General features: G+C 37.4%; 1 protein-coding gene across 1 annotated transcript in view; it reads right to left on the bottom strand.

Moving 5' to 3' along the window:
* Window positions 1-20,515, bottom strand: part of LOC128866627 (uncharacterized) — a 103,189-nt gene extending 82,674 nt beyond the window's left edge. Inside the window, exons 1-2 of the mRNA XM_054107505.1 lie at window positions 19,960-20,515; window positions 2,005-2,418 (exon numbers count right to left, since the gene is read on the bottom strand). Coding sequence (XP_053963480.1) covers window positions 2,005-2,306 — 302 coding nt within the window. The 5' untranslated portion in view covers window positions 2,307-2,418; window positions 19,960-20,515. The remainder of the gene's footprint in view (window positions 1-2,004; window positions 2,419-19,959) is intronic.
* Window positions 20,516-26,858: the final 6,343 nt, after the last annotated feature.

Raw genomic sequence — 26,858 nt, forward strand, 5'->3', positions numbered from 1 at the left:
CAATATTTTAATTCAAGATCAGCTCCGACAGCTTTCTGAATTAGGCGTTTGATTGATCAGTTTGGGAAACGAGGTTCAGTACTATCAGGTGTTTTTTATGAGCTTGAGAACTTAAAATGACAATGCAAAACAGAAATAATGTTGGAATGAATTTTATTTTATCTGTATTGCAAGTTCCGCCGTCTTGTTGGAACCAAATGTCGTCGATTTCTAGCTGATTAATTTTTGGAAACAAACATTCAGTCAGCATGGCTCGATAGCGTTCACCATTCACCGTAACGGCAGTTGCTTCTTCATTTCGAAAGAAATAAAGACTGTTGACGCAGATTTATTTTGTTCAAAGTAAATTTTCACAATTTGGAGTATGGAGCCTCTAAATGTATTTTCTTCTACCTTCTTGAGGACATATATTCTGCAATTTATATAAAAACTAAATGTCAAAGAATTCTCGGTATTTTTAAACTCAGCGACAAAATCACGATCTCACGATTTGTATCCTGGTCCATCATTTACAAACAACAACTATTTCAGTAACGACTTGTGAATTGTCTGCTTTTGCTATAAGTTTGATCTTTCGCGCAATGGAAAGAAAGGCTCCTTAATCTAAGTGCAAGGCCTTTTAAAAAAGTAACTTCTTCTTTTGTCCAGTTTGTAACTTGAATGGCCCAGGAAATATTCAGCAAGTCATTACCTGCCCTGTCTATACAAATTTTCGTTGTGAACATTTTGGTGAAAAGCATTAAATAAGAAATAAATAATTGGCGCGTACACTTATGTTAGGTGTTTAGCCGAGCTTCTCCTCCTATTTGTGGTGTGCGTCTTGATGTTGTTCCACAAATAGAGGGACCTACAGTTTCAAGCGGACTCCGAACGGCAGATATTTTTATGAGGAGCTTTTTCATGGCAGAAATACACTCGGAGGTTTGCTATTGCCTGCCGAGGGGCGACTGGTTTTCTTAATTTTGGTGTTTTCACAGAGATTCGAACCAACGACCTCTCTGTGAATTCCGAATGGTAATCACGCACCAACCCATTCGGCTACGGCGGCCGCCAATGGATTCCTTAAATATAACCATGATTTTGAACGGTAGTGATTATAAAGCTCTGTGCGAATTCTTATATAGCTGCCTCAAATACAGGGGGCTGCTTCTTAACGAATTCTCGTAATCCGCTTGTTATTTTTTGTGTACTAATTAATTTATATTTTCATTTTAGGATTAGCTTTTGATTAGTAATGTTGGAGAAAAAATAAAAAATTATAATAATAACTATTAAATAACTATGTTCCAAAATAAACTTTTTGTTTATTCCACCGACTGACAACATGTGTTATAGTCGTACGTTCTGTTATTTATTATTATGCCATTGTATTTACTTATTTGAATTTAATATGAAATAAAGGACATGAAACAACAACAATTTGGGTTTTCTGACGGTTATTGATTTCTGGTGATACGTAAAGCCTTACTGGACAGAAGTGTCAAAATTTTTAATCAATCTCAGCTGCCAAACCATAGTTATCAATGTCTATAGTTTTCAAGCAGCTAAAAAACCCTCGATACAATTACTCCCTTGTAGTCATAACCAAGTTCGTACTGGTAAATATCATAGAAAATCGATTTTTATTTCAACTCTTTAATAAAAAGTTTCACTACCCGATACCTGCTTTAAATACAATATTAACAATATTTATGTTCAGGCTAGATAAAAATCTGTCCAAATGGTATCAGAAATAAGTACGCTATAATATAATATAACACACAAAATTCGAATTATAAATATTATTTTGATAAAATAATTATTCATGATAAAATAAGAATTAAGTTAAATATTAATTACTAAACGCTCAATGTAACTCTAATCGATGTCCACCAGTGTCACCTAAAAGTATGCTTACAGCTGAGCATACAACTGTACTCGTCCACCAACACTCTTACGTACAATTCAAATTTGTGTATATATGCATGCATAAGTAAAGGTGAGCTTTAAAAATTCTGCACTTACCTTTTCTTCTGATGGCTGTCAAAGGCGATATTAACCGGCACATCCAATTCCAGATCCTCAACATCATCGATAGCTTTGGCAATCGTTTGGAACTTGCGTGCGGAACAACGATTGCCTCCGTTGCCAACCCCGAACCTACTCTCCGCTAAACTATTAGTTAACACTCCGTCAAAGGCGTCTGCGGCAGTGGCAATTTCCGCACTAACAAAATCACCCGACAGTGCTGCGCTCACAACGAGCAGGAGGAAAATGGGTCGTGTCACTACAACCCGTGGGGTGTACGCAGTTCTAACTGACGGCATTTTGGACGGATACGACCTTCGTAATTTCAGTGCGAATGTTCAAATTAGTGCAATGCTTCGTTCGCAAGTGTAATTTATGCGCTTTGTGAATCGGTAAAATTGCATTTAGTCACTGGTTGTACAAAAAGGCAGATTAAAAAAAATCGAATTGTTCCGCATCAACAAGCAAAAAAGGCAAGTTTCTGCCGGATTAGGACAGCCAATTTCAAGCCCAGCATTTGTCGTCAATTAGATTTGTCAAACATAGTGTGTGTGTGTGTGTGAGTACGTGTGAGTGTGCCAATCGCTTTTAATTGCCAACAATTGATTGGGCGGCTGTCAAATGGTGGCATTGTCCAGTTTTTGACAACTTCTTTTGTTAGCATTGAATTGCTGCCAATCAGCGAAAATCGAATGCATTTCCACAAGCTCCCTCTGTTACTCTTGGCTCTTTTAAAATCAAGCTTTGAAACGTTTTGGTTTTTTTTTTTTATTCTAGAAAGTGGGCAACTGATGATAATTCCCCGAATTGTTAGATTAACTAATTGGCTCCACATGCAAATTGGCTTCCGAAATCCGAATTGCTCGAAATATTTAATTGGCCCTTTTACGTTTTAACTGGCAAATGGCAAACTTTCCTGCAGCGAGCAGAGAGGCAGAACGATATCAAAAAAACAAAAAAACGGTATAATGAAAAAACAGAAAAAAGTGTGAGAGCGGAATACCAATCTGCAGTTCCACAAACTGAGCAAGCTCAATTCGAAATTCGATTTGAATTAATTTACTAAACTTGCGAGCAATAAATTTTCCACTGAATTTAAAAGTTTTTAACAAATTTGATGCGATCCACTAGGGCTCTGTGCTGCGTGCACTTGCAATCGTTGATTATTAATACAGTCTGTACATAACAACGTGCACTTGTAAAGGGTGTCCGGTGCCAGAATTAGCTTTTAAATTTAAAGTGTTCGCAACGGCTGAGTGTATGAGGGGTGGGCACCACGTTAGCTTAGTCAGGGCCGTAGAGAGCATATCCGGGCCCCGGGGGAAAATTGCAAATGCGGACCCTTTCCAAATATGTCTAATTCATATAATTCGAATTACTCTCGAGTCCGGGCCCGGGGTATAAAGTCCCCGATCCCCCTCCCTCTCGTCGGGGCTGAGCTTAGTTATTGCTCCGGGTCATTTAGTCAAGGGACGGGTAAACAACGCGCTTTAGCAATCGAAGCGTATTTCTAGCCCAATGATTCGTGTGCAATTCGTTCAAGTTACAATATTCGACGCTTATATACCACAAGTGAAGATTTCATTCGAAAAGCGTGTGAAAGTTCTCGGCAACAAGCCGACGGCCGGGGCTAAGCTGAATATCGAGAACAAACACAAATATAGTACTCGTCAGTCCGTGCGTAAGAAGCGAGGCTTCCAAAACCTATTGTTCATGAAATATAAAAGCTTCGCGTCTTGAAAATTCAAATCGTTCAAGCGCTGGCGCCTAACAATTACAATTTGCGTATAAAAAGTTCTGCGAGGTAATATTGGGGCAATTTCGTACGGTAAACACCATCTTTTAGAGTGATGAAGCCCATTTTTGTTTAAATGGAAGTGTAAATAAGCAAAATTGCCGTTATTGGTCACCTAATGGTGACCTAAACCCACTATTAAAATATCAAAAGTCTCTTCAAAGAGACTACCTTGTCAAGAAGTGGAATAATTGGACGATATTTTTCTGAACATCGTCGAGGGCAAGCAATTTCTGTAGGCGTTGTATGTTATCGGCGCTTCTTGAACGAATATTTTTGGCCAATAATGGGAAAACATCTTTCCCACACCCATGGCTTCAGCAAGACGGCTTCACGCCGCACACGGCCAAAGACACAATGCCGATATTGCGTGATTTCTTTCCCTAAGAACTTTTTCCTGTACCTCAGAAGTAAAGTCTATGAAACCAAGCGACCATCTCTAGCGAGTGGCACGGAGTACGGAGACCAGATTCCAAAAGTATATCCGACATAACGGCCAACATTTAGAGGAAACAATTGAAAAAAAGTTCCAATTGTCTTCTTTACAATAGTTTTTAAAATAAACTTTTATAACCACTAATTTTTTTTTAATTTATCTCTTAATTAATAATACTACTACCAGACACCCTATACATATGTAGATATGTAGATAACTTTTGTAAAGGAGGGTTATTTGCTTCATTTGGAACAATAATTTAATCAAAATGTATCTGTATTTGAAATTTGATTTGAAGGCAATTCATACTTCTAAGAGAATTATGAAACTAATTTCCTAAACATTAATTTTTTTTTTCAAATTGAAATAATTTCACTCAAGCTCAAAAAATGTATTTTACTTGCACTTAAATAGTTTAAGAGATATCAACTATTTAATACATATGCAATTAAAATAACAATACTGAAATAATGGACAATTAAGATAAGCTCCTTGTCTAAGCAGCGGCGCACCTGAAGCTCAGACAAACGTCCAACGAAGGAAGTGTTCGCCAAATGTAGTGCAAAAAGAGTATAATTATTTATTAATTATTGAAAAGTATTTGAATCTGAACTGAGAAATTTACTTTTTAATCGAGAACATTGAGATGTTGTACTCTTCAAAATGTGTTCAGAACTAAAATATAATAATAGACACAAGTCTTGCAAGGCAAAGCAAATGGAACTGCTGAGCAGACTAATGGCGAACATCGGTGGATCAACCCACAGTAAAATAAGGCTGATCATGGCCATCACAAACACAATACTCCTGTACAGCTCCGAAATATGGGGAGATGCGCTAAACTGTAAAACCAAGCGCAAAGCACTGGAGGCTGTACAACGAACAGCGACACTCAGAGTAGCTTCCGCCAACCGCACTTTTTCAGGAGTAGTTTCTGTTATCAACGGGGAGATACCTATCGACCTCATGGCCCGGAAACGAGTGGATCCGTGGAATTGTAGGGAAAAACACGACACCACTAACGCCGCTTAACGGAAATGCCAAACCATGCAGCGGTGGCAAAGCCGATGCGATACTAAATCGAGTGGCAGATGGACGCTGTAATGGGTAAATGGGTTCAAAGGAATTTCGGGGAAGGGGGCTATTTCATGAGTCAGTTATTCTCAAAACACGGACACTCCCGGAAATACCTATACCGCGGCCGCTGTAGCCGAATGGCTTGGCGCGTGACTACCATTCGGAATTCAAAGAGAATGTAGGTTCAAATCTCGGTGAAAGACTAAAATTAAGTGAAACACTTTTCTAATAGCGGCAGGCAGTGGCAAGCCCCCCAGTATATTTCTGCCATGAAAGAGCTCCTCTTAAAAAAAAACATCGGCCATTCGGAGTCGGCTTGAAACTGTAGGTCCCTCCATTTGTGGAACAACATCAAGACGCACACCACAAATAGGAGGAGGAGCTCGGCCAAACACCCAAAAAGGGTGTACGCACCAATTATACATATATATATACGCTTCCCATAGATATTGCAACTTTTTTCATGCTATCCAAATCGACTTTAAAATCGTACAAAAATGTGGCTGAGTATTGTAGTATTTTTAACTAAACTAACGTCCACAATAAATATTTGTCCATGCATCCATGTGCAATTGCGTGAAATTTGTGCAGGGTTAAGGCGGTTTGGCTAACTGTGATAGTTGGCAAAAACTAAAAATTGTGCGAAGTAAAGTCTGCTCTTTACTAATAATAAAAATTCAACATTCTTGTATAAAGCAAAAAAAAAAAAAAATTACGTACAAGTACAGTTCTGCTCCTAAAAAGTAAGTATTACAAGGAACATTTTTTAAATATTTGAATGGCTACATTCAAACTAAAATGGATGATCAAGTTACAATCTCAAACTTTAAAAAACAAGTTTGAAATGCGTAATTCGTAAAAACTGCAAAACTGCAAAACTATTGTATCAACCATGAAATTGACGAGCATCAGCGCCATTCCAAACAGAGAATGGAATATAAGCAAAGAGTAAGCGTCGGTAAATAGAACCATTTAGAGTCCATTAAAGTTATTTGTCCAACACAATGCAGCGTTCCTTCAGCTCTTCCTCACTTAACGCAACATAAAATATTCCTGATTTCAAGCCAACAGCGGTGGCATAGTTGTAACATCTGCTCTGATTCCTGCATTGGCTTTGCTCCTGAGGCGAATAGGTTGATGAGTTGGTAAGCCTTCTTCCCCACACCTCATCCTACAAGGTGGCAACCCTTTGCTCCTTGGGGCGTGTAGGGTGAGTCTACTGCTCATTGTGTGCCTTCAATGGATGTAATTGTGTAAACGCATACGAACATACATAAATGAAATCATACCTACATACATATGTATATAATCACATACATGGCTGGTGCATGCATGTTTTTCGCCATAGAAACCAGTTTTTGAATCGTCAAACATGCATTCGCTAACACTTGTACTACTGATTCACTTGCTAACATCAGCCCCACCACACTCCGCCGTTTCCTCCTGAAAAATGTGTTCGTTTTTGCGTCAATGCAGCCAAAAACTTTTCAAAAAATCCAATTCGTGAAAAAGTTGCATCCGCTTCTGGCTTTTAGCGTTTCCACAGGCTACACATACTCGTTCACATGAGTGTACATACATACACAGATATGTGCCCATGCACATATGATTTTGCCCGCGGTAATGTTTTAATGTACGACTATGTGTGCTTATGTAATTGATAATGGAAATTACCAAAATTTTTTAATGGCGTAGTGTCGTTGCTGATGCGTTAAATTTGGGGTTTTTCTTTTCAAATCACTGAAAAAAGTTGTTTGCCCTAATGCTTGCTAAAACAAAGATATATTCACATGCCCTGCAGGCAAAATGTGAACACGTACAACGAATTACTAATCCACAACTGGTTTTTCAAAATAAACTGAAAAATATTATCGCTCGAAAGAAGCTACTGAACTTTAAATATTTTCGTATTTTGTAATTTAGCTTAAAATACAATATTTGATTTTCTTATGTGCGCAACAGGATGAGCAAGTTTCTTGATGCTACACTAAATTCTAAATTTTTTTCTATGGCTATAAAGATGAGAAAATAATTCTTTATTTATTTTTTACCTAATATTTACCCGTGCCTCCAACGCTTTGAAAATTACCATTGAATTCCCATGGGACATATGACTTTTCTGTAAATATGGCACAAAATGCTTACAGATCAATATTTTTTAATGTCCTCCTTTAATTTATCTTCACAAATATCCAAGAAAACTAAACCAAAAATAAAAAAAAACCAGATAAATATTTTCTTTTTTTAATCTCTAAAATGTGTTCAACTTTGGGGGCTTTCATTTTCTTTATTAAATAAAGCATAATTTTGTTGGTGATTGTGAAGAGAAATTAAAAGAGGAGATTAAATAATATCAATCTGTAAATATTTCATGCCATATTAAGGAAAAATACATACTTCACGAGGGAATTTTCAAAACTTTGTTGGCACAGGCACTCATTAAAAAAATTTAAGCTGTTCCACTAAAAAACTAGAAAGAGTACCAGAGTTTTTCTAATAACTTGAAAGCGCTTCAATTATACATTGATACTTATTGACAATCTCCATAATAACCAAGGAATATATACCAACGCTTCTTCAAACCTCCAAAAAAAAATGTTTAGGCATAGGAATTGTCTTTAGAATTGACTTGTTTCTGCACAGTTCCCTTCGTGGCTTCAGTAATCTCGAAAAGGTTTCCACGAAGTGATAATTTAGAACTTCGGAATAGAAAAAAGTCACATATATTTTTAGCAAAATAAAAACAAAAAAATAATTGGCGCGTACGCTTCAGATAGGTGTTTTACCGAGCTCCTCCTCCTAATTGAGCTGTGTGTCTGGATGTTGTTCCACAAATGGAGGTACCTACTGATTTAAATCGACTCTGAACAGCAAATGGTTTTTATGAGGAGCTTTTTTATAGCAGAAATACACCAAGAGCTCTGCACAATTAGAAAAAACGTTTGCAAAATCGTCACATACAAACAAAATGTGTAATGAAGAAACCACGTTTTGTTTTGCTACAATTGTGGACTCTTACAAAGAATATTCTGCCTCAAATGCTTCAATACGCTCCCAAACAGCCAAGAAAACTTTGATTGTGAATCTTTGTCGGATATCGTTAGCATTTATAACAGGCATGCACTAATATTCACTATCCTTTTGTTCACGGAATGCTCCTTTTTTCAGTTTCTAAAAACCCACCGCGCGAAAACCAGTATATTAATATATATAAATCTTGTATTTTATGTAGATAGTCCACCATATGCCAGAAGCATGAATATACAAATTTGCCATTTCTGAGTTAGTGAGTTGAACTGATTAACCCTTTGATGTTCTATGTACCATATGTACAAACACAACCACAACAACTTTTTTATCAGACAAGAAACCTTCTAATTGTCTTTAATTTTGACTCAATCATCTTTTTGGCATACGGAGGACGATGAGCAAATATTTTTTTCAGCGTCTTCAGATGGCATTTCTTAAGTTTTGCGTATTTCGACATTACAATCCCACTCTAGGGCTGCCCCAACAAAATTAAAAGAGGATAAGGTTTCAGTTCCAAATCGATAGCAGAAATCTTTAACAAGAACGAGGGTTTTCAAGTGTCAACAAATCGAGGATAGAAGAAAAGTCACAATGAAAAGTTGATGCGTTGAAACCTCTTCTCATAATGAAATGTAATTGTGTATGTGCGTATGTAGAGTTCGACTGCAAAAAATTCCAGAACTGCTAAGATAAATTGCTGCAAAGCACATATTTTGCACTAAAAATTACGTCGACGTTAGTGTCTGTGACGACGAAGTCGACGAATGCATGGATTATAGAGGAATCACTTCGCACAACCGCTAAACGGTAGCAGTAGCAGACGACGAAGTTGAAACCGATGATCCCAGTCGTGGACGATGGAGTAGTCGTAACACCATCCGACCTTAAAGAGGTCCGAAGAGGTTTGCATCAGATGAAAGCATGCCGAACGACTGGAACCTAAGCGTACTCTGCTCAATCCTCAAGAAGTCTTATTAACGTCGCATACGAGACCTTATCAAGCGTATTATGTGAGAGACTGAAGCCCATCGTCAAAGAACTAATTGGACCTTATCAGTGCGGCTTCAGGCCTGGTAAGTCTAGTAGATCTTCACAATACGCCAAATACTGGAGAAACCCCACGAACGAGAAATCGACACACACTACCTTTTTGCCGATTTCAAAGCTGTTTTCGATAGCACAAACAGGAACGGCCACTATGCCGCTATGCCTGACTTTGGTATCCCCACAAAACTTATACGGCTGTGTAAAATGTCGTTGAGATCGGAAAGGACCTCTCCGAGCCGCTCGATATCAAGCGGGGTTTTAGAAAAGGCGATTCCCTTTCGTGTAATTTCTTTAATCTTCTATTGGAAACAATTATACGGGCTCCTAGTTAAACCGCTTTGGACTATCTTCTACAAAAGTGTCATGCTATTGGCGTATGCTGACGATATTGGTATGGTTCTGAACAACCACGTCGTATGTTCAGAGTACTCCAGTCTGCAGAAAAAGTGGGTCTTGCAGTGAACGAGAAGAAAACGAAATAGCTGCTGTCAACAGCACGTAACTGTTGGCAACCAAGAATTTGAGGTTGTGAAGGACTTTGTTTATCCAGGAACCAATGTTAAAGCCAGAACTACATCAGCCTAAAGATTAAACGAAATATAACTCTTGCCAACAGGTGTTACTTTGTGCCCAGTAGGCAATTGAGAAGTAGATCCCTCTCTCGAAAACGAAAACAAGGATGTACAAAAGCCTAATTATCCCTGTCCTTGTAAATAATTATATGGCGCAGAAGCTTGTACGATGACGACGACTGATGAGAAAGCACTGGGAACGTGCGAGACAAAAATTCTCCGACAATTCTTTGGTCGTCTTCGCGGAGGCGAGAATGAATTCCGTATCCTATGGAACAGCGACCTGTATGAGATTTACCGAGATGTCGACATAATGAAGCGTACGAGTATTAAAATACCGCTGCTGCGCTGGCTTGGCTAACAAGCATTAAATGAATCCTTGCTTCTGCAAAAAAGACCGGTAAATAGCACCGGTGTAGGAACACTCGATTTCCGAGTTGGGCATACACGTACTTGTATATTTGTCTCTAGGTGTGTACGTGGATATATAAAGTATGTGGAGTTTTGCCATAACTGCACATTTTCTGATGCGATTTGAGCGTAATTTTTGACTGTCTCGCCAGTTTTATTATATACCTATATTTTTTCTTTTTTTCATTTCCATTTAGTTAAGTTGGTTGATTTCATTGAAAAAGTTTTAAATGGGAATTATTGCATAAAATTTAGTTTTGAGAGCATTAAGCAGAGAGTTTGGTTTTTTTAATCAGGATAAAGCACACTTATGTTTGACACTGAGTCCGATTTACAATCACATTCATGCTTATTTCTGGATCAATAAATATTTGGGTAGGGGAAATGGACAATTAGGAAATTAAGATTAGTCTTCCGTTTGAACTATGGTGAAAAAAATTAGCGCTAATGGAGTATGAGGGGGTAACCGTTCTTAGAAAATACATTTCCATAATATTTAATGTTCCATGTCTGCTGAATGGGGACTTTGTTTTTGGTATAAAGGCAGTTTTTAAACAAATAGCGTATATTTTTTAAGCGTCTAGCATACGCACTTGCAATAAGAAGCAGGATTGCGAAGGAATTTTAAACAGATTCGTAGCACATAAACCAGAGTGCTTATCCAAATAAATTACCATATAATAAATGAGCCGCATTTATTGCCTGCCTTATGACAGATTCAAAAAGTTCTAATGAGGCACCAAGAGGTTTCGAATTTCAGAAGTTTCACGGGTACTTAATCCGTCTTTGCTATGATGGAATCCACAAACCAATTGATCACCGGCAGCTACTGTCCAATATTTCCTCCGATGAACAGGAATTCTTTCGAGAATTAGATGGGCGTTCCTGTAATCGGTTCTTGTTTGGAACCCTGATATTAATACGACTTATCAGGGGAAAATACCCTTGGCTTTCCAAAACAGGATGGGAATTCTATAACGTCTTTCACAAATTTGAAAAGGAAAATTACTTATAGATTTCGAATTCACATTAAGCCTGATTGCACTGGTTTTAAACTCCTTTAGCAATTAGAACAGAATTTTGAGTAACTCCAACTCAACTGAATTTTTGGTACTCTAAGGCGGCTTCATATACATAACTATAATTTCGACGCCTGTGAAACTCGCAGATAGAGGTACTATTTATACAGATGCCCCATGCAGCTGTATTTTAAGATTCTAGTTGTGGAACAAATAGGAGGAGGAGCTCAGCCAAACACCCACAAAGGGTGTACGCGCCAATTATATATATATATTAGAGGCATGTCTCATGCAGTTTCTGAAGAAGTGCCTGTAAAACGAAGTACTGTGAGGCCGAATGCAATTACTGTGTAGTTCATTTTGACGGCTATACCGAGCATTGTAGATAGCAGAGCGCCCTGTTTCACTAAACCCTTTAAAAAAAGAAAAGATTATGCTGTTCAAAATGAAAAGAGAAGGCAATTTTCGGCTAGCTTTTGTGCTTTTTTTAGGCACAAAACTTTAGTTGTCGATGATCGTGAAATATATTCATTAGTCCAATGTTCTATTTAGATCTAAAGACTTATTATGATATGAAAAGGCTTGAGTAACGGCCTGTTATCAAAGGAATATTGTAACTACTGGCATGGCTTCAGACGGCCAATATCTATTCGGAATCTGGTTTGTGTTGCACTTTATATTGCATCGGAACACGAAATGAGTACTTGCCATTATTTATGTGAATGTCCTGCATTTGTTCAAGTCAGATACATATGATTTGGTGAAATAATCATTAGGGATTTCGGTATCATGAATTGACTCAGCGGATCTTATTCACTGGTTGAGCTTCGGAAACTTGCTTTGCCGGCAAACAGGAGCCTATAGCCTAAATAGGTTGTCTTAACATTTTGTGTTTTTTTTTTGTTTGTTCACAATTAACTTATTCATCCACGTAATTTCCATCATGAACAACGCAATCGTTCCAGCGCCACTCTAACATATCAATACCACTTTTGTAGAACGATTTATAGTTTGATTCAAAGTATACAGACCTCAGTTTCAGCGATATTTTTTTCATTCGAGCGAAATTTCTTACCAGTGAATATTTTTTTAAGTCTGCGAACAGCCCAGGTAGCCAAATCTGGTGAATACGGTGGATATGGCAGCAGTTCGAAGTTCAATTCATGTATAAGGTTTTTCCATTTTGCAGATATATGTTGGAAGGAGTGTTTCTTGTTTGTATTTCGAAAACTTTAGGTTGATTAGGAGCCAACGAATATTGTGCATGTAAGGTGTAGAAAATGTGATGTTGATTCAGAGCTCTTGAGCAATATTTATAGTCTATAGTAGGCGGATATTTTTTGGCTTGGCGCTTTCTTTTGAACTTATTTTTATAAGACTTTTTTAGGGTGATCCGTCTGGGTAGATAAACTTTGAAATCATAATTCCAGAGAGATATGAAACTCGTCCTGTCAGTTGAGAGAGTGCGGCTTGCATTAGAACATCGATAATTGAAATTGTTTGGATAGGGAAAAAGGCATACTTCATTTTAAAATAATTTGCAGAGTAATTGCCAAGCAAAGCTTGATTATTAATGTTGTGAAGTAGGAAACACTTTGTGAAAAATATATTACAAAACTCAAATTTTATTGATGGCTTTTATTAGGAGACTAACTACACGTAAAAAAAGGCGGACCCTTGAACAAATCCATACTTTTATGTCCAAAAGTTGTTATATTCTTCAGATTATGTGGTCACATCTTAACAAATTCTTTTACCGCAAGGCATGTGCACAAGTATAACGGCGAGCTATAACCTCTTGTTAAGTTAACCACAAGTTGGTGCAGGCGATATTTTTTTGGTAGATTGTCTGCAGCTCCCGGAGCATATGTGCATATACTTAGTCTTGCCATAAATTCAAATTTTTCAATACATACCGGAAGAACAAATTCGCAGAAAAAAGATACGATTTTTGTGCTTTTGTTTGTATGCATTCTACTCATAAATTTTTCTTACTTGCGTGGCAAATTTCGCTTGTTAACAATGGAGTGGAGAGCTAATGAAATTCGCATTGCAGGGATTGCATTATCAAAGGGTGCTAAAAGCGCAAGTGAGATTAGCGAATTGCTGAAAAAACTTAATATTTCAATTTACTGCACCATCAATCGTTTTTCCCAAATGTCTGAAGTGCAACACATAAAAAGAAGTGATTGCCCTAGCGTGGTTTGAACCAGTGCAGCCATAAAAGCCGTTCGGGAAAGAATTCGCAAAAATCCCATTAGAAAGCAGAAAATCATGTCCAGGGAAATGAATGCATCGACCGGATCCATGTCAAGACTAATTAGAAATGATCTCTACATGAAAGGCCTCCGTCGCTCAACTGGTCATATTTTGAGTCTTCGTCTGGCGTCTTCGGTGGCACACGGTCAACGTTCATGAAAATATTATTTTCACAGATGAGAAAATGTTCACTGTTGAAGAAGTTTTTAATAAGCAAAACCACAAAATCTCTGGGGGGGGGGGGAGAGAATTGTAAAGGCATTACATCTCTTCATTTCTGCAAAAAAAAGGGTTAAGACCGGAGCAAAGGTGTACCAGAAGGATATCTTAGAAGGCGTGGTGAAGCAGTTGAACAGTACTCTCTTCGATAGAGAGCGTTGGACCTTTCACCAAGATTCCGCTCCGGCCCATAAGGCGAAAACCACCCAGCAGTGACCACCTGTCGAAGGCCTCACAGAAATTTGGCGAGTATATATACATAACAACCAATCTCACAAAAAAATATCATAAAAGTAATATAAAATATTGTTTTTCGATTTTTTCTTAGATTTTCGTTTTATGGGGGCTTTTTGGGGTTCTATAAAAAATAGTTAATACAAAAAAAATTAATTATTTCATAATTGGTTGTTATCCCTGACCAATTATGAAGAGAAACTGAGTTATCCGGTTAAAATATATTCATTTTCCAGGTTTTTACATGAAATCTACGAAAAAGTATTTTTTTCCCATGCAAAATACATGGGATATTTCAAAGCTCCGGCGGCACCATTAAATATGGTCTGATTAAAAAAAAAAAAAATACGGGTCTTTTTATTTTTCATTCTTTACTATTTTGGGGGGCGGCAGCATACAAATTTTTTTTGGACCACCCTAATATATATATATATATAATTGCCGCGTACGCCCCTTTTGGGTGTTTGACCGAGCTCCTCCTCCTATTTGTGGTGTTCGTTTTGATGTTGTTCCACAAATGGAGGAACCTACAGTTTCAAGCCGACTCCGAACGGCAGATATTTTTATGAGGTGCTTTTTCATGGCAGAAATACACTCGGAAGTTTGCCACTGCCTGCCGAGGGACGACCGCTATTAGAAAAAAACTTTTTCTTCATTTTGGTGTTTCACCGAGATTCGAACCTATGTTCTCTCTGAATTCCGAATGGTAGTCACACACCAAACCATTCGCCTACGCCAACTTCACTAAAAAAAGTATTATAACTCCATATCTATAACGGACTTAACTTGTAACAGAACTTGAGGCAGGCCTAAGTATGTAAAGGGTGTTTTTTTTAGAGGTTAGGTTTTCAAGATAAAATAAAACGTATATAATTTAATGTTATGGCCAAGAATTTAACTTTATTATAAAGTTGTTTTAAAAATGATTTCGGGCAAGTGGCCGCCGCGGCTGGCTCGAATAAATTCCAGCCGAGAGGCCCAATTTTCGACCACTTTTTGCAGCAATTGGGGCCGTATGTCAGCAATAACGCGCCGAATATTCTCTTCCAAGACGTCAATCGTCTCGGGCTTATCTGCGTAGACAAGCGACTTCACATAGCCCCACAAGAAATAGTCCAGTGGTGTTATATCGCACGATCTTGGAGGCCACGCCACAGGTCCACGGCGCGAGATAATGCGCTCACCAAAAGTTTCCTTCAATAAATCGGTTGTTGCGTTGGCTGTATGGCATGTAGCGCCGTCTTGTTGGAACCAAAGGTCGTCCACATCAACATCGTCCAATTCAGGCACGAAAAAGTCATTAATCATGGCTCTATAGCGCTCTCCATTGACTGTAACATTATGGCCGGCTTCATTGTTAAAGAAATATGGATTCACTCTGCCCATAGAGCACACCAAACAGCGACTTTTTGAGGATGTAACGGCGTCTCAGCAATGGCTTGTGGATTATGTTCACTCCAAATGCGACAATTTTGCTTATTGACATACCCATTCAACCAAAAGTGAGCTTCATCGCTGAACAAAATTTTCTTGTGAAAATCGGGATCGGTGGCCATCTCGTTTTGGGCCCAAATTTGCACGATTTGCAAACGTTGTTCAGGTGTAAGTCTATTCATTATGAAATGGCAAACCAAACTGAGCATAAATCAAGTGACAGCTGTCAAAAAGACCATCTACGAAAAAAGTAGTGCCAACTTGAAAACCTAACCCTTAAAAAACACCCTTTACGATCGCATCGATTTTCTTGATACTTTTTTATTTTAATTATTATTATTGCCTACAAATAATCTGTGTTTATGTTTTTAGCTAGCTATATTTCGATATAACGGTAAGTAATTTCACTGTTTTCAAGCTTTGGTAATGGAAGTACTCGTTTTGATAGTGAGAAACATGACTGAGCTGCAGCTATTACTGATTATTTTATTTTATTCCAAAGTTCAGCTCGTAACTATAAGCCACACTATAGATGAACACCTTGACTTGGGTAGGCTAAAACACATTTTCCAATTGGTGGTATATTTTATGCTGGCAAGCATTCAATTGGCGTTTAAACCCATGGTCAAGGTGATAATATTCTTTTGAAGAGCGCAAACTCCTGAAGAACACGTCGCTCAAATAAAACGTGTGTTTCACAAGAATTTTTAAAGCATGTCAATAAACTGGCAGAAGAATTGGCAGACTACGTACCACCTGGCTGCGCTCAACAGAAACTGAAATGAAGTCTATTGTATTGTCGTGGAACGAACTAACATCACAAGCACAAAACTGTGTCCGTTAGCGAAGGGGAGTGGTTGACGCCCTATGCTTCAAATAGGAGTTAGAAGATCAGATATACACAAATAGTAAAAGGCTGTATCCATTTACAACAAATACAAAATTGGTGGTGATGCAATGCTTAGGTATACTATAGCAAAAAGGTAGCGTTTGACATTTTTTTATAAAACGGTTGATGTTATGGCGCTGGTAACATTCAGTTACTGCAACAAGAACTCCGTATTCAGAACAACTGATGATCGTAATTTCTTTTATAACGTAATGGTTGAATCTCTTGGAACACCAAATATTGTAGAGACAATGAGTAGCCCACAATTTATTATAGAAAAATGTTTCTACCAGATCTTTTTGTAAATCTCTTTTTTTGTGGTTAGTACTAATTTTCTTAGTTTACATATTCTTTTAATTAATTTTTTTTTTTTCAGTACTGCGTTTGTTTGACTTACGAGGTTCCGATAGCAAAGCGATTTTGATACTTCAGAAAACATAAACACCAAATTGACGTTATATCCGCGCAGGTTGTAGATAAATGTTGCAGAAAAACGCGTTTCCCATGTGTTGATTGCCTGAATTTTGGATGCATTAAACAGTCAAGACAATTTCAATACTGCCTTCACTGCGTTGAAAATTAACAAATCAATAATAATAATAATTATTTATATAAAATTAAAAATATAAAATACGCAACCGGCAGCTTTTACCTTATTTGTTCATATTTTATACTATGGTCTGGCCATTCCATGCGTGGTACGAATTAGTTTATGCAAGGTGGTGCCCTCACAAGAATTAATATTTAAAACTAGGTTGCCACATGAATGTTGTTTGTACCATTATTTTGGCACCAGCTCAATATATTAATTGGGAAGTTGTTTAGTTGGTAGTCGAGAGAGACTCATTTTTACATCAGCGAATATTTAAAGATAACCGCCGTAACGTGCATAAACATGTATTTGTGTTCTTGTATAATTAAACTAAGGCAATTGTGTTTCAGCCATAAAGACTATGACGGTTAATGCAGATCCTTAAGTGATTCCATTATGCAGAAGTCATTCATCGGAGTACTACATTTACTTTAATCCGATTGTTTTCTATTTAGAGGAAATGTTTTATGTAGTTTATTACCTTTGGACCAACGGTCCATGCAGCTATTTGCTCTATTACTGGAAGTAATCCTACCAAGTCAAAAGTTGTTTTACATCTAAAGAAAGAATTTAGTCAGTCTGCCGCCACAGCCATTTATGATAGTGCGTGTGCCCAGTGCGGGCATGACAAACAAATGATATAAAAGGTTCAGAGGTGGCATAAAACTGTGGAAAAGCACCCATCAAATAGGAAAGGCCCATGAAATGGTGTCAGTGCCAATTGTTATTAATATTAATATTAATTGATTCGGTTTCAGTGCGAGATTTAATTCAGGAGCAATTGGTCGTTTGCCTAGGGGCGCACGATGGGGCGGTCATCTTAAATTTATATGGTGGGAGCAGCATTTCTATTTTCAGCCGCTTGCTACAAGGCACACGCTGTTTTGGACTAAGTGCTTATATAAAGATGCCACTTTCTTGCCTTGTCGATGATGAATTTGACCTTGTAGTTTTGTTTAAGATTGTACGGAGCCCACTGTCCATCCTTCTACGTCCGTATCCACCACCCCATCTGACGAAGACCAATTGACATTGAAATTTGAGAACGCAAATGGAACTGGATTAGCCATACGTTGCGCAAGCTAGCGACCGACATAAGTAGAATGGCCCAGAATTGGAACCCACAATGATGGCGCAGCAAGTGACGCCTAAAAGGAGCTTGGTGACGTAGCATTAATGAAGAATTTTCACAATTTGACGAATCTCTCGCATGGACACAAATTAAGACGTAAGTAAACAAACAGCGAGAAGTAAACACGATACGTTCAAAGATGGCGCGATAGGAACTAATAATATATATATATAATAATTATATATGTATATAATTGGCGCGTACACCCTTTTTGGGTGTTTGGCCGAGCTCCTAGTCGTATTTGTGGTATGCGCCTTGATGTCGTTCCACAAATGGAGGGACCTACAATTTCAGGCCGACTCCGAACGGCAGATATTTTTTATGAGGAGCTTTATCATGGCAGAAATACACTCGGAGGTTTGCCATTGCCTGCCGAGAGGCGACCGCTACTAGAAAAATGTTTTTCTTAATTTTGGTGTTTTCACCGAGGTTCGAACCGCCGTTCTCTCGGTGAATTCCGAATGATAGTCGCGCGCCAACCCATTCGGCTACGGCGGCCGCCTATAATAATTAATATTATATTATACAATAAAAAGAATCAAAAAGCGGTTTCTCGAAGAGATAGAATATTCTATTGGCAGATAGAATATCATATTACAGAGAGATAGAATCCTATTAACAATAATAGGCGAAATATTTGGGCTAAAAGAGCCCTAATGCGAGCTGATAATGCAACAAATAAGCAAAAAAAATTTTGGGTTCAAATTTCATGTGCGTTTTTTTTTTTAATTGTATGCAGCAGTTATTAGAGCCCCTGCTAAATGTTTTCATACCAAATGCCTTTTCTTAAATGTTTTTTAACTATCAGATTATATCAGAAAAAGGTTCTTTAGTCAAGTACTCGCATGTAATTAAGTGTATGCAGGTTTTCAAAGTAGATTGCTAGGTTCTGTGAACTGAGTATAGTCCATGCAATAATAATAAATACAAAAGAAGAGAACTAAAAACAAAACACAAAAAAAAATAAAAATAATAAAAATAGACTAGAATCCACTGATAGCCAAGCGATCACAAACGTTTTACGCGCCCAATTAGTTGCCACGAAACTCATGTAAAATACGTACATACAAATATCCATACATACATACGTACTAGGCATTGTACATATGTACATATAATTGGATGTAAATTTTTAAGGAAAGTGCCGCGAAGAGAATAAAATAATGTGGCGAATTGTTTAAGAAGGGACTACGCAATGAATTCGCACACACATAGCTATAAATAGGCAGATGCATATGTAAGTATGTACATTCACATATTCGCCAGAATAAGTTTCGCCACAAATATATACGCGGTAGGCACTTATTGCATTATATGTAATGCAAGAAACGAACAACAATATCCACCTGTGGCTGCTGCAACTTAAACTAATTAACCTCAATTACGTTGTCACACATGCAGCATTTGCCACATGTAAACGACGCCCCTGACAATCGGTGCGATAACAGTGTTTGTACTACAACAAACGCTGACTAACAAAAACAACGCCAACCCACCATCAAGAATAACTGTCACTTTATCACGAACCTAATGCTAGAGAGTATGTGCATGTATGTATGTGTGAACGCGGACACTTGGTCCAGTCAGCATCTATGTGTAAATGGTGCGAATGAATTGGCGAAAGTGCGGCTAATAGGCAGACATTATAACTTGACACGCACATACACACTCACAGACAAATAGTTGACTAAAAAAAATTCTAATCAATTAGTGGCAACAAATGCGTGGCTTATGTCTGTCTTCTATTTTGATGAAATCCTCATCGCTCGCATTTTGATTTTTGCTCTAAATACTTGTGATACAAACTTTTCCGCTAGACGTCAAATGTCTCACTTTCGGGTAGATGACACAGATTCCCCAACACTGACGGGGCGCTTAAAACATTGCACGCGCATACATAGCACCTTTCTGCACATTCACAGATTCACACGCGCCACAAAGTTTACCTTTCACCACTGCGCTGCTTGTATGCAGGCGTCAGTGTATACCTTTTCAATTTGACAGCTTAAAGTAAGTCACAAATGCATACGATTTTGTGATTGACTTTTATTCACTTTTTAATAAATATATGCGGCTTATGCGATTTTCGGATAGGCCAAAAGCAAAATGTCGCAAAACAACGGAAATCACAAAAACACGTTACACACACTTCCGACTCGTCAAAAATTCAGTTCGACTGACGCGTTTGTGACTGTGCGACTACGAGACAGCAGCAGCCAATCCGATTTGCGAGGCGACGGTACAACGATAAGACTATACGACGATGCGACAACAATACGAAATTGTCGACTAACTGTTCGCCTGAATTTGTCGAGTGACGAATGTCGAGTTCGCGCTGAGGGAAAACGTGCGACCAGTTGCTGTGAGCGGCACGTTGCATCTGTTTGCGTTCGAAATCTTTTTGATTTCTGCTCCTCGACGACGACGACGGCTACGACTACAACACCATCTACACCACCATCGCCATCGCCATCGCCGTCGCCAGCGCCAGCGCCAGCGCTGCGACATCAACAACGACGATGACGCCGGCGACGTTTATAGTCAGCACACAAACAAATATTCAAACAAACGATTAGAGTACGCATCCAGTCACACGCTGACAACGACACGAAAGTGGCACAGTGGCATGTTCCTTCGTATGCCATACACTAATAAAATATAAAGAAACTCATAAGGTAAGACCGACTACAAAGTTATTTTGTATCTTAGTACAGCCCGGCTACGAATTGCATACTCGGTCGAAACCTACTTGGAAATGCTCGGTATGGAAAGTCCCTCCGTACGGCAGATGGTTTTTATGAGACGATTTTTTATATCAAATATGCACTCAGAGGTACATACGTATGTCAGTGTCGACCGAGGATCGATTGTCATTAAGAAAAATATTTCTATAACTTGATGCTTGACGTTCGAATGGGTTTGTACATGATGACCATTCGGCAGGGCCCGGACTTGAAACCCATTGTAGCCATGAAACATTAAATGAAAGAAAAGGTTGCTTCAAATTGTGCTCGCCCATCGGTAACAATGGCAGATCTCCGAGTGTATATCTGACATGAAACAGATTATCATAAAAACAGGCTTCAATTCGGAGGCGGCATAAGACTGTAGATCCGTTACTTGGTGGAACAACATTACGACGCACACCGCTCGGCCAAACACGCACCAATGGCAATTTATATTTATTTATTTACTTATTTATTTATTTATTTATTTACTCGTTCAGTCTACAGAGGAGTGTTTTTACAGCCTATTTACCTGTAATTTATTGAATATTGAAAACGGCGTCATTTTTAACATATTTCAACTTAAAATAAAATCGATTATGCTGCAATATGTATTACATAATCTGTTTTTCCTTGCAATTGGCTCATTTTTAGCGTAGTTTGAAATGCTCACTGACCCTGCTTATTCTGCTTAGCCGAAAGTTACGTAAGTTGAGAAAGTTAGTTGGATCGGATTCATTTTTTATTGCTTACCAATGTGTTGTATTTAAACAATAAGGGCCAGTAATTTTTTCTATCCCACAAAGATTGCAGAGTTTTCATCTGGCAATATAGAATGGAAGATAACCTCGTCAGGGTAATTTACGCGTAGCGATTTTCAGAATAGTTTTTAATGCTTTCTATTTTGTTAGATTGTTCATCATAGTAAGGGTTTCTTATCAACGAACAACGCTAATATACTCGATGTACTTCTTTAAGTTTTACTCATTTAATTCCAGAAAAATTTATATCAACAATGTTATTAGGATACCATTCGGTTCCTCCTGAACTTTTGATTGTAAATATTTTAAATTGGAACTATTTTTGAAACTAAGAGCTTACCGATAGCCAATGGCTTACAAAAATTCATTTCAGACCACTTTCATTGTTATAAAGTTAAAAAAGAATTATACAATAATAATAATAATTACAATATTAATAATGTCGGATATGTACCACTGTGTGACTGAATAATTCAAGGAATACCATGTTGGCTACTTGTAGTAGTAGCAAAAACAGAGAAAAAACTTATAACAAAAGCGCAAACACTTGTACAGAATTGAAACACAAGTAGATCAGACAAAACAATAGACGAAGTCCCACACAAAGAGGAAGCAGAGGACCCGACAACAGCAAAATTGTCGTCAACTTTGACAGAGCAGCAACTGAAGCAAATGAAACATGCGACGACATACATACAGACCGACTTATATGACAAACGACGTTCGCTTCGCTGCTGGTGTTGCCGTGCCTGTGTTTATTGGCTTCGCGCACGAAAAAACAACGATGGATGGTAAAAATCAAAAGAACAATAACAATAATAATAAAAAAATGGCGAACGGCAACAATCGACAAAATCGAACAAATTCGGCAAAGTATAAAACAAATGAAAAAATAAGCACATCACCCATACATAAGTCCGTACACATATACATACATATGTATGTGTATGCGGTTTTTCTTTTATAAAAAGGAAAAACTTTAAATTATGCCGCAATCGGAAAATGTGAGCGCTGTGACAAAAGAGTCGTCGAGTAAAATGCCAAAAAAGAGAAAAGGAAGTTGCGAGTGAGGTCCGGCGACAAAGTCAGGAAAAAGGAAACAAATAGTATGTACGATATGAGTGTGAGTGTGTGAGTGCGTAAGTTTATGCGGTTTTTGCTTCTGGTAGATTTAGAAACATGTGTAAGCAAGTGTAAGTCAGTGTTACAACAGCGTCATCTGACGTTAGAAAAACTGAAAAACTGCCAAAATTACAAGGCAACAAAGATTGAGAAAGAAGTTAGCAAAACAAAACTAAAACAAAATCACTTAAACATTTTCTCAAATGTGAAGTTTTTTAAGCACATTTTTATTTCTTTACATATAAATTAAATATTACTTGTATAATTGTAGAATAATTACGTGCCCCTAGAGCAATTCCTATAAAATTTCCTATTCGACAACCAGGTAAACAAGGCGGAGATTAACAAATTATCGCCATCGAAGCCCAGAAAAACGTAAAAAATATATTTCATGTAAGAAAGTATGGAAAGAAATAAGTACATAAATATATTTATATGCTGTTCGAAGGTGTGTGTGTGTGCGTGTTTGAGAAAAGGATACACGAAAAGCCTTAATTCCGTGTGGATTGGAGTGTGGAGTTATTGTATATTAAATTTCTTACGGTCCTCTGCTGTTTTACCGTAGTTGTATGTACGAGTGGCACTGCTTTCATTTGCGATCATGTTCTCGAAGCTAAGTTAAATTTTCTTCTAATGGCATTTTAAGTAAGCTAAAAATTAAAGGTAACTTCTCAACATAAAATGAAGGATTCACAATATATCCTTGTGTCAAAAAAAAAAAAAAAAAAACTAGGGCGGCATATTTTCTACATGTTTAGATTTACTGTTCTTTATGAAACAAAGTTATAAAACACCCAAATATTTATTACTAAACTCTATTAGATCAAAATTCTAAATTTGTTCCAACCATAACGTGACATTTAAAAAATCTGAAAGATGTTTGCTTTATTGCCTGGCAAAACCAAATCCAACTTCGAATCACAGCTCAGCCTCTCCTCCAATAAATGTGACAATTCTTAAGTATCCCACAAAATTAATCACATATTACCATATTTGAGCTAAATAGATATTAAATATAATTAATAAGTGCGTACTCTTAGAGCCAAAGTGTTTAGAGTGGTGCGGTTATTTGAAAAAAAAATAGTATGAGTAATATAATTATAGTCAAAAATTAAATATTATCCTCCCATAAATATATATTAAAAAGTTAAGTAAATATTTATAGGTTATCTAGGTTACTTGATTTATAAAAAGTGAGAAAATAAAAATAAACGGGTACGTAGCCTGCGAAATTTGAAACCTTCACGTTATTTTTTTAACACATCTCGTACATATGTCAGTGAGCATAATAAAAAGCACGTTCAATGTTCTACAATAAAATAAAAAAAAAATAGTCATAAAGGAATAAAAATTATTTCAAAGCAGAGCAGCTAAATACAAATCACAATGGAGCAAATAAAAATATTCGCGGTAGTATTTGGCGAATGTGTCGATATGCGTAAACTGAGAAAACTGTAACGTCTCTTTTATATTACATTTTTGAAAATGACAGTCATAGTGGGTAAACTTAAAAGTTTCTGGATTCTACCCGTAGATGGAATTTGCCAGTTGTGTCATTTTGAAAATGAAAATTTGATATTTTAAGAGCAAAAAGGATTGACAGCTCAAAAATTTGTCAAGGAATTTAGTTTTAACATCGGCTTAAGAAAGTAAATGTTGTGGAAAATTTAAATTTCTCGTGAACATTTTCGGTGATAATATTTTCCGATTTTTAATCAATGTATGGATCGGCAGCCTCTACCTTTGGCAATGTAGCACCACACAAAACTACGGTGCTGACAAGTTGTTTGCAAAACCAAAGCAGGGCCATGTTAGTATCAGTGACGTATTCTGTGAAAGTCGTTGATCAATTTCTGTTACACTAGCAGACATCGACACTACTTCAAAGTAGAATAAACGTTGCGATAACTGGTTTCTTCGAATGCGATTATGCAGTTACACCCTAGGCTATTTTGAAGAACAAGAGAAGGCCGAAAATAGATTTTTCGAAGCAATTATTAAATTCAGCATATAATTCCGTTATAAAGCCATTTTTGTTGGATGGATTCCCGCACTGGATAGGATGGCATCGGTGGAGAAGCTAGAGAGAGTTAAAAGTCTGCACTCATTGGAATCAGCGGGGTGCTACGAACTACTCCTACTCTAGCGCTTAACGCATTGTTAAATGTGGTACCTGTACAAATCGCAGGCAAAACTGCCGGTGCACGTGCTACGCTCAGACTGAGGAAGGGTTACCGAAACACTGCAATGTGTTGCAAGCGAAGGTAGCTGCAATCAAAGAAGCAGCTGATTGGCTACTCAGGCTACGAGGGCCGCTCGTGCACTCGAAATTGATCATCGATTAATCTACCTCCTGGAGAGGTGAGTTTCACGTAAATGCAAGGAGGAGAGGTGCTAAAATTTAGGCATAATGGCTCTCATTCCTTTGCTATACTTACTAATATAGCAGCCCTTGATATTACAAACCTGATGAACTTCGTATTCAATCCTCCTTTACCGCCCCCTTCTCCTTCTGTCCTATTAGTACTCTCCACCTTACTTCCTTTGCAATGGTATCACAAAGGATGAATTTGATTTCTTCGTCCAAGTGCGTACACTCTTTGGGCAGCCATTTTAACCTGGCCTAACCTAGGTTCAGCGTCACCCAAAATAGATGTCGACCTATGAAGCACTTCTCATTAGTTACTTTTAAACCGGAGCCACTCGAAGAAATGATTCAATGGCTCTTCCATTTTCACTTGGTATTTCCTCTGTCTACTCTAAAATCTTCAATTCGTGAATCATCACTCTAATGAGATAAAAATGCATGTGGGTTGCATATGCAAGCGATCTCGTTAGCAACTAGCCGCTTAAAATGTCACGATTTATTAAATATGTATGAAAATTAGAGACACACATACATATATATATACAATATATACGTACATATGTGCATATATTTCATTAGAGCGTGGAGAACACGGAGTTATAGAAGACACAACACAAAATTTTGAAGACTTGTCTAATCACCAACCACTTGTCACCAACCACGCGAACGTGTAAGGTGATACCTTCGTGTTCATACATGATGATCAAAAAATAAAAATAAATAATTGCATCACAATGACTATCGCCTATTATTTCAAGATCTAAACATATTTCACCACAAAATCATAATACCTTCTTTAAATTTTTGCTCTGAAAGAAAGTTGCATACAACCGCACATACATATGCATGTATGTTTGTATTATTAATATGGGAGATACATGGGAAATGCTCGAGAATGGCATACATATTTTTCAACTTACATTTCAGCTTTTTCGACTGACTCCGATGTAGTTATGCAATGAAAAACCAATGGTATTTCCCAGTTAGTTATTGTATACACATATATTTACACATACTCGTGCACACATAAGACTATTTCAGTTTTTGCCCAATTAACATTTGGCTTGGTTAATTAGAACCGACTCTCGCTTTCAAGCATCACTTTCGATAATAGATAACAGCAAAAGTTCCAAGCTTTTCCAAGTACTTTTTAAAGAAAAACTTTCATTCGCTACTAAATGCCTATTGGAATCTCATCAGCATGACTTTGTTTGGGGTCCGTCAACTATTCCTTATTTAGCAGGATTTTCTAAATACTGGGTCCCATTTTTCAGTAGTGGGTTTCAGGTAGACAGCATCTACACTGACTTCTCCAAAGCTTTCTCATTATATTTTATTGCGGAAGTTGGAAAGTTTTTATTGGTATTCACTCGGCTTCTTCATCCTGGTTGAAACATTGTCTCTATAACACAATCTTATTTGTTGAAATCGAAGTTACAAATCTAATTAATTCATTGCATTGCACTAGGCAGTGGCCTGGGATCTCTTTTACTTGTTTTTTTATATATTAAATGACATTAACAGCTGTTTTAAATCATTGTGGATGATCTTAAACTATTTCACAGACTTACCTATGCAGCCGACAAACGTGCAGTTGTAGAAATAATTTATCTTTAAATATCAATACAAGTTTTCATATACCTCATTCATACAATTTATAATTTTTTAAGCCACCAGTTCACCTCAGTTCAAGGTTTGGTCGATATGGGTGTTGTGTTTGACTCTGAG

Source organism: Anastrepha ludens, chromosome 6 (genome assembly GCF_028408465.1).
Source record: "Anastrepha ludens isolate Willacy chromosome 6, idAnaLude1.1, whole genome shotgun sequence".
NCBI classification, from domain to species: domain Eukaryota; kingdom Metazoa; phylum Arthropoda; class Insecta; order Diptera; family Tephritidae; genus Anastrepha; species Anastrepha ludens.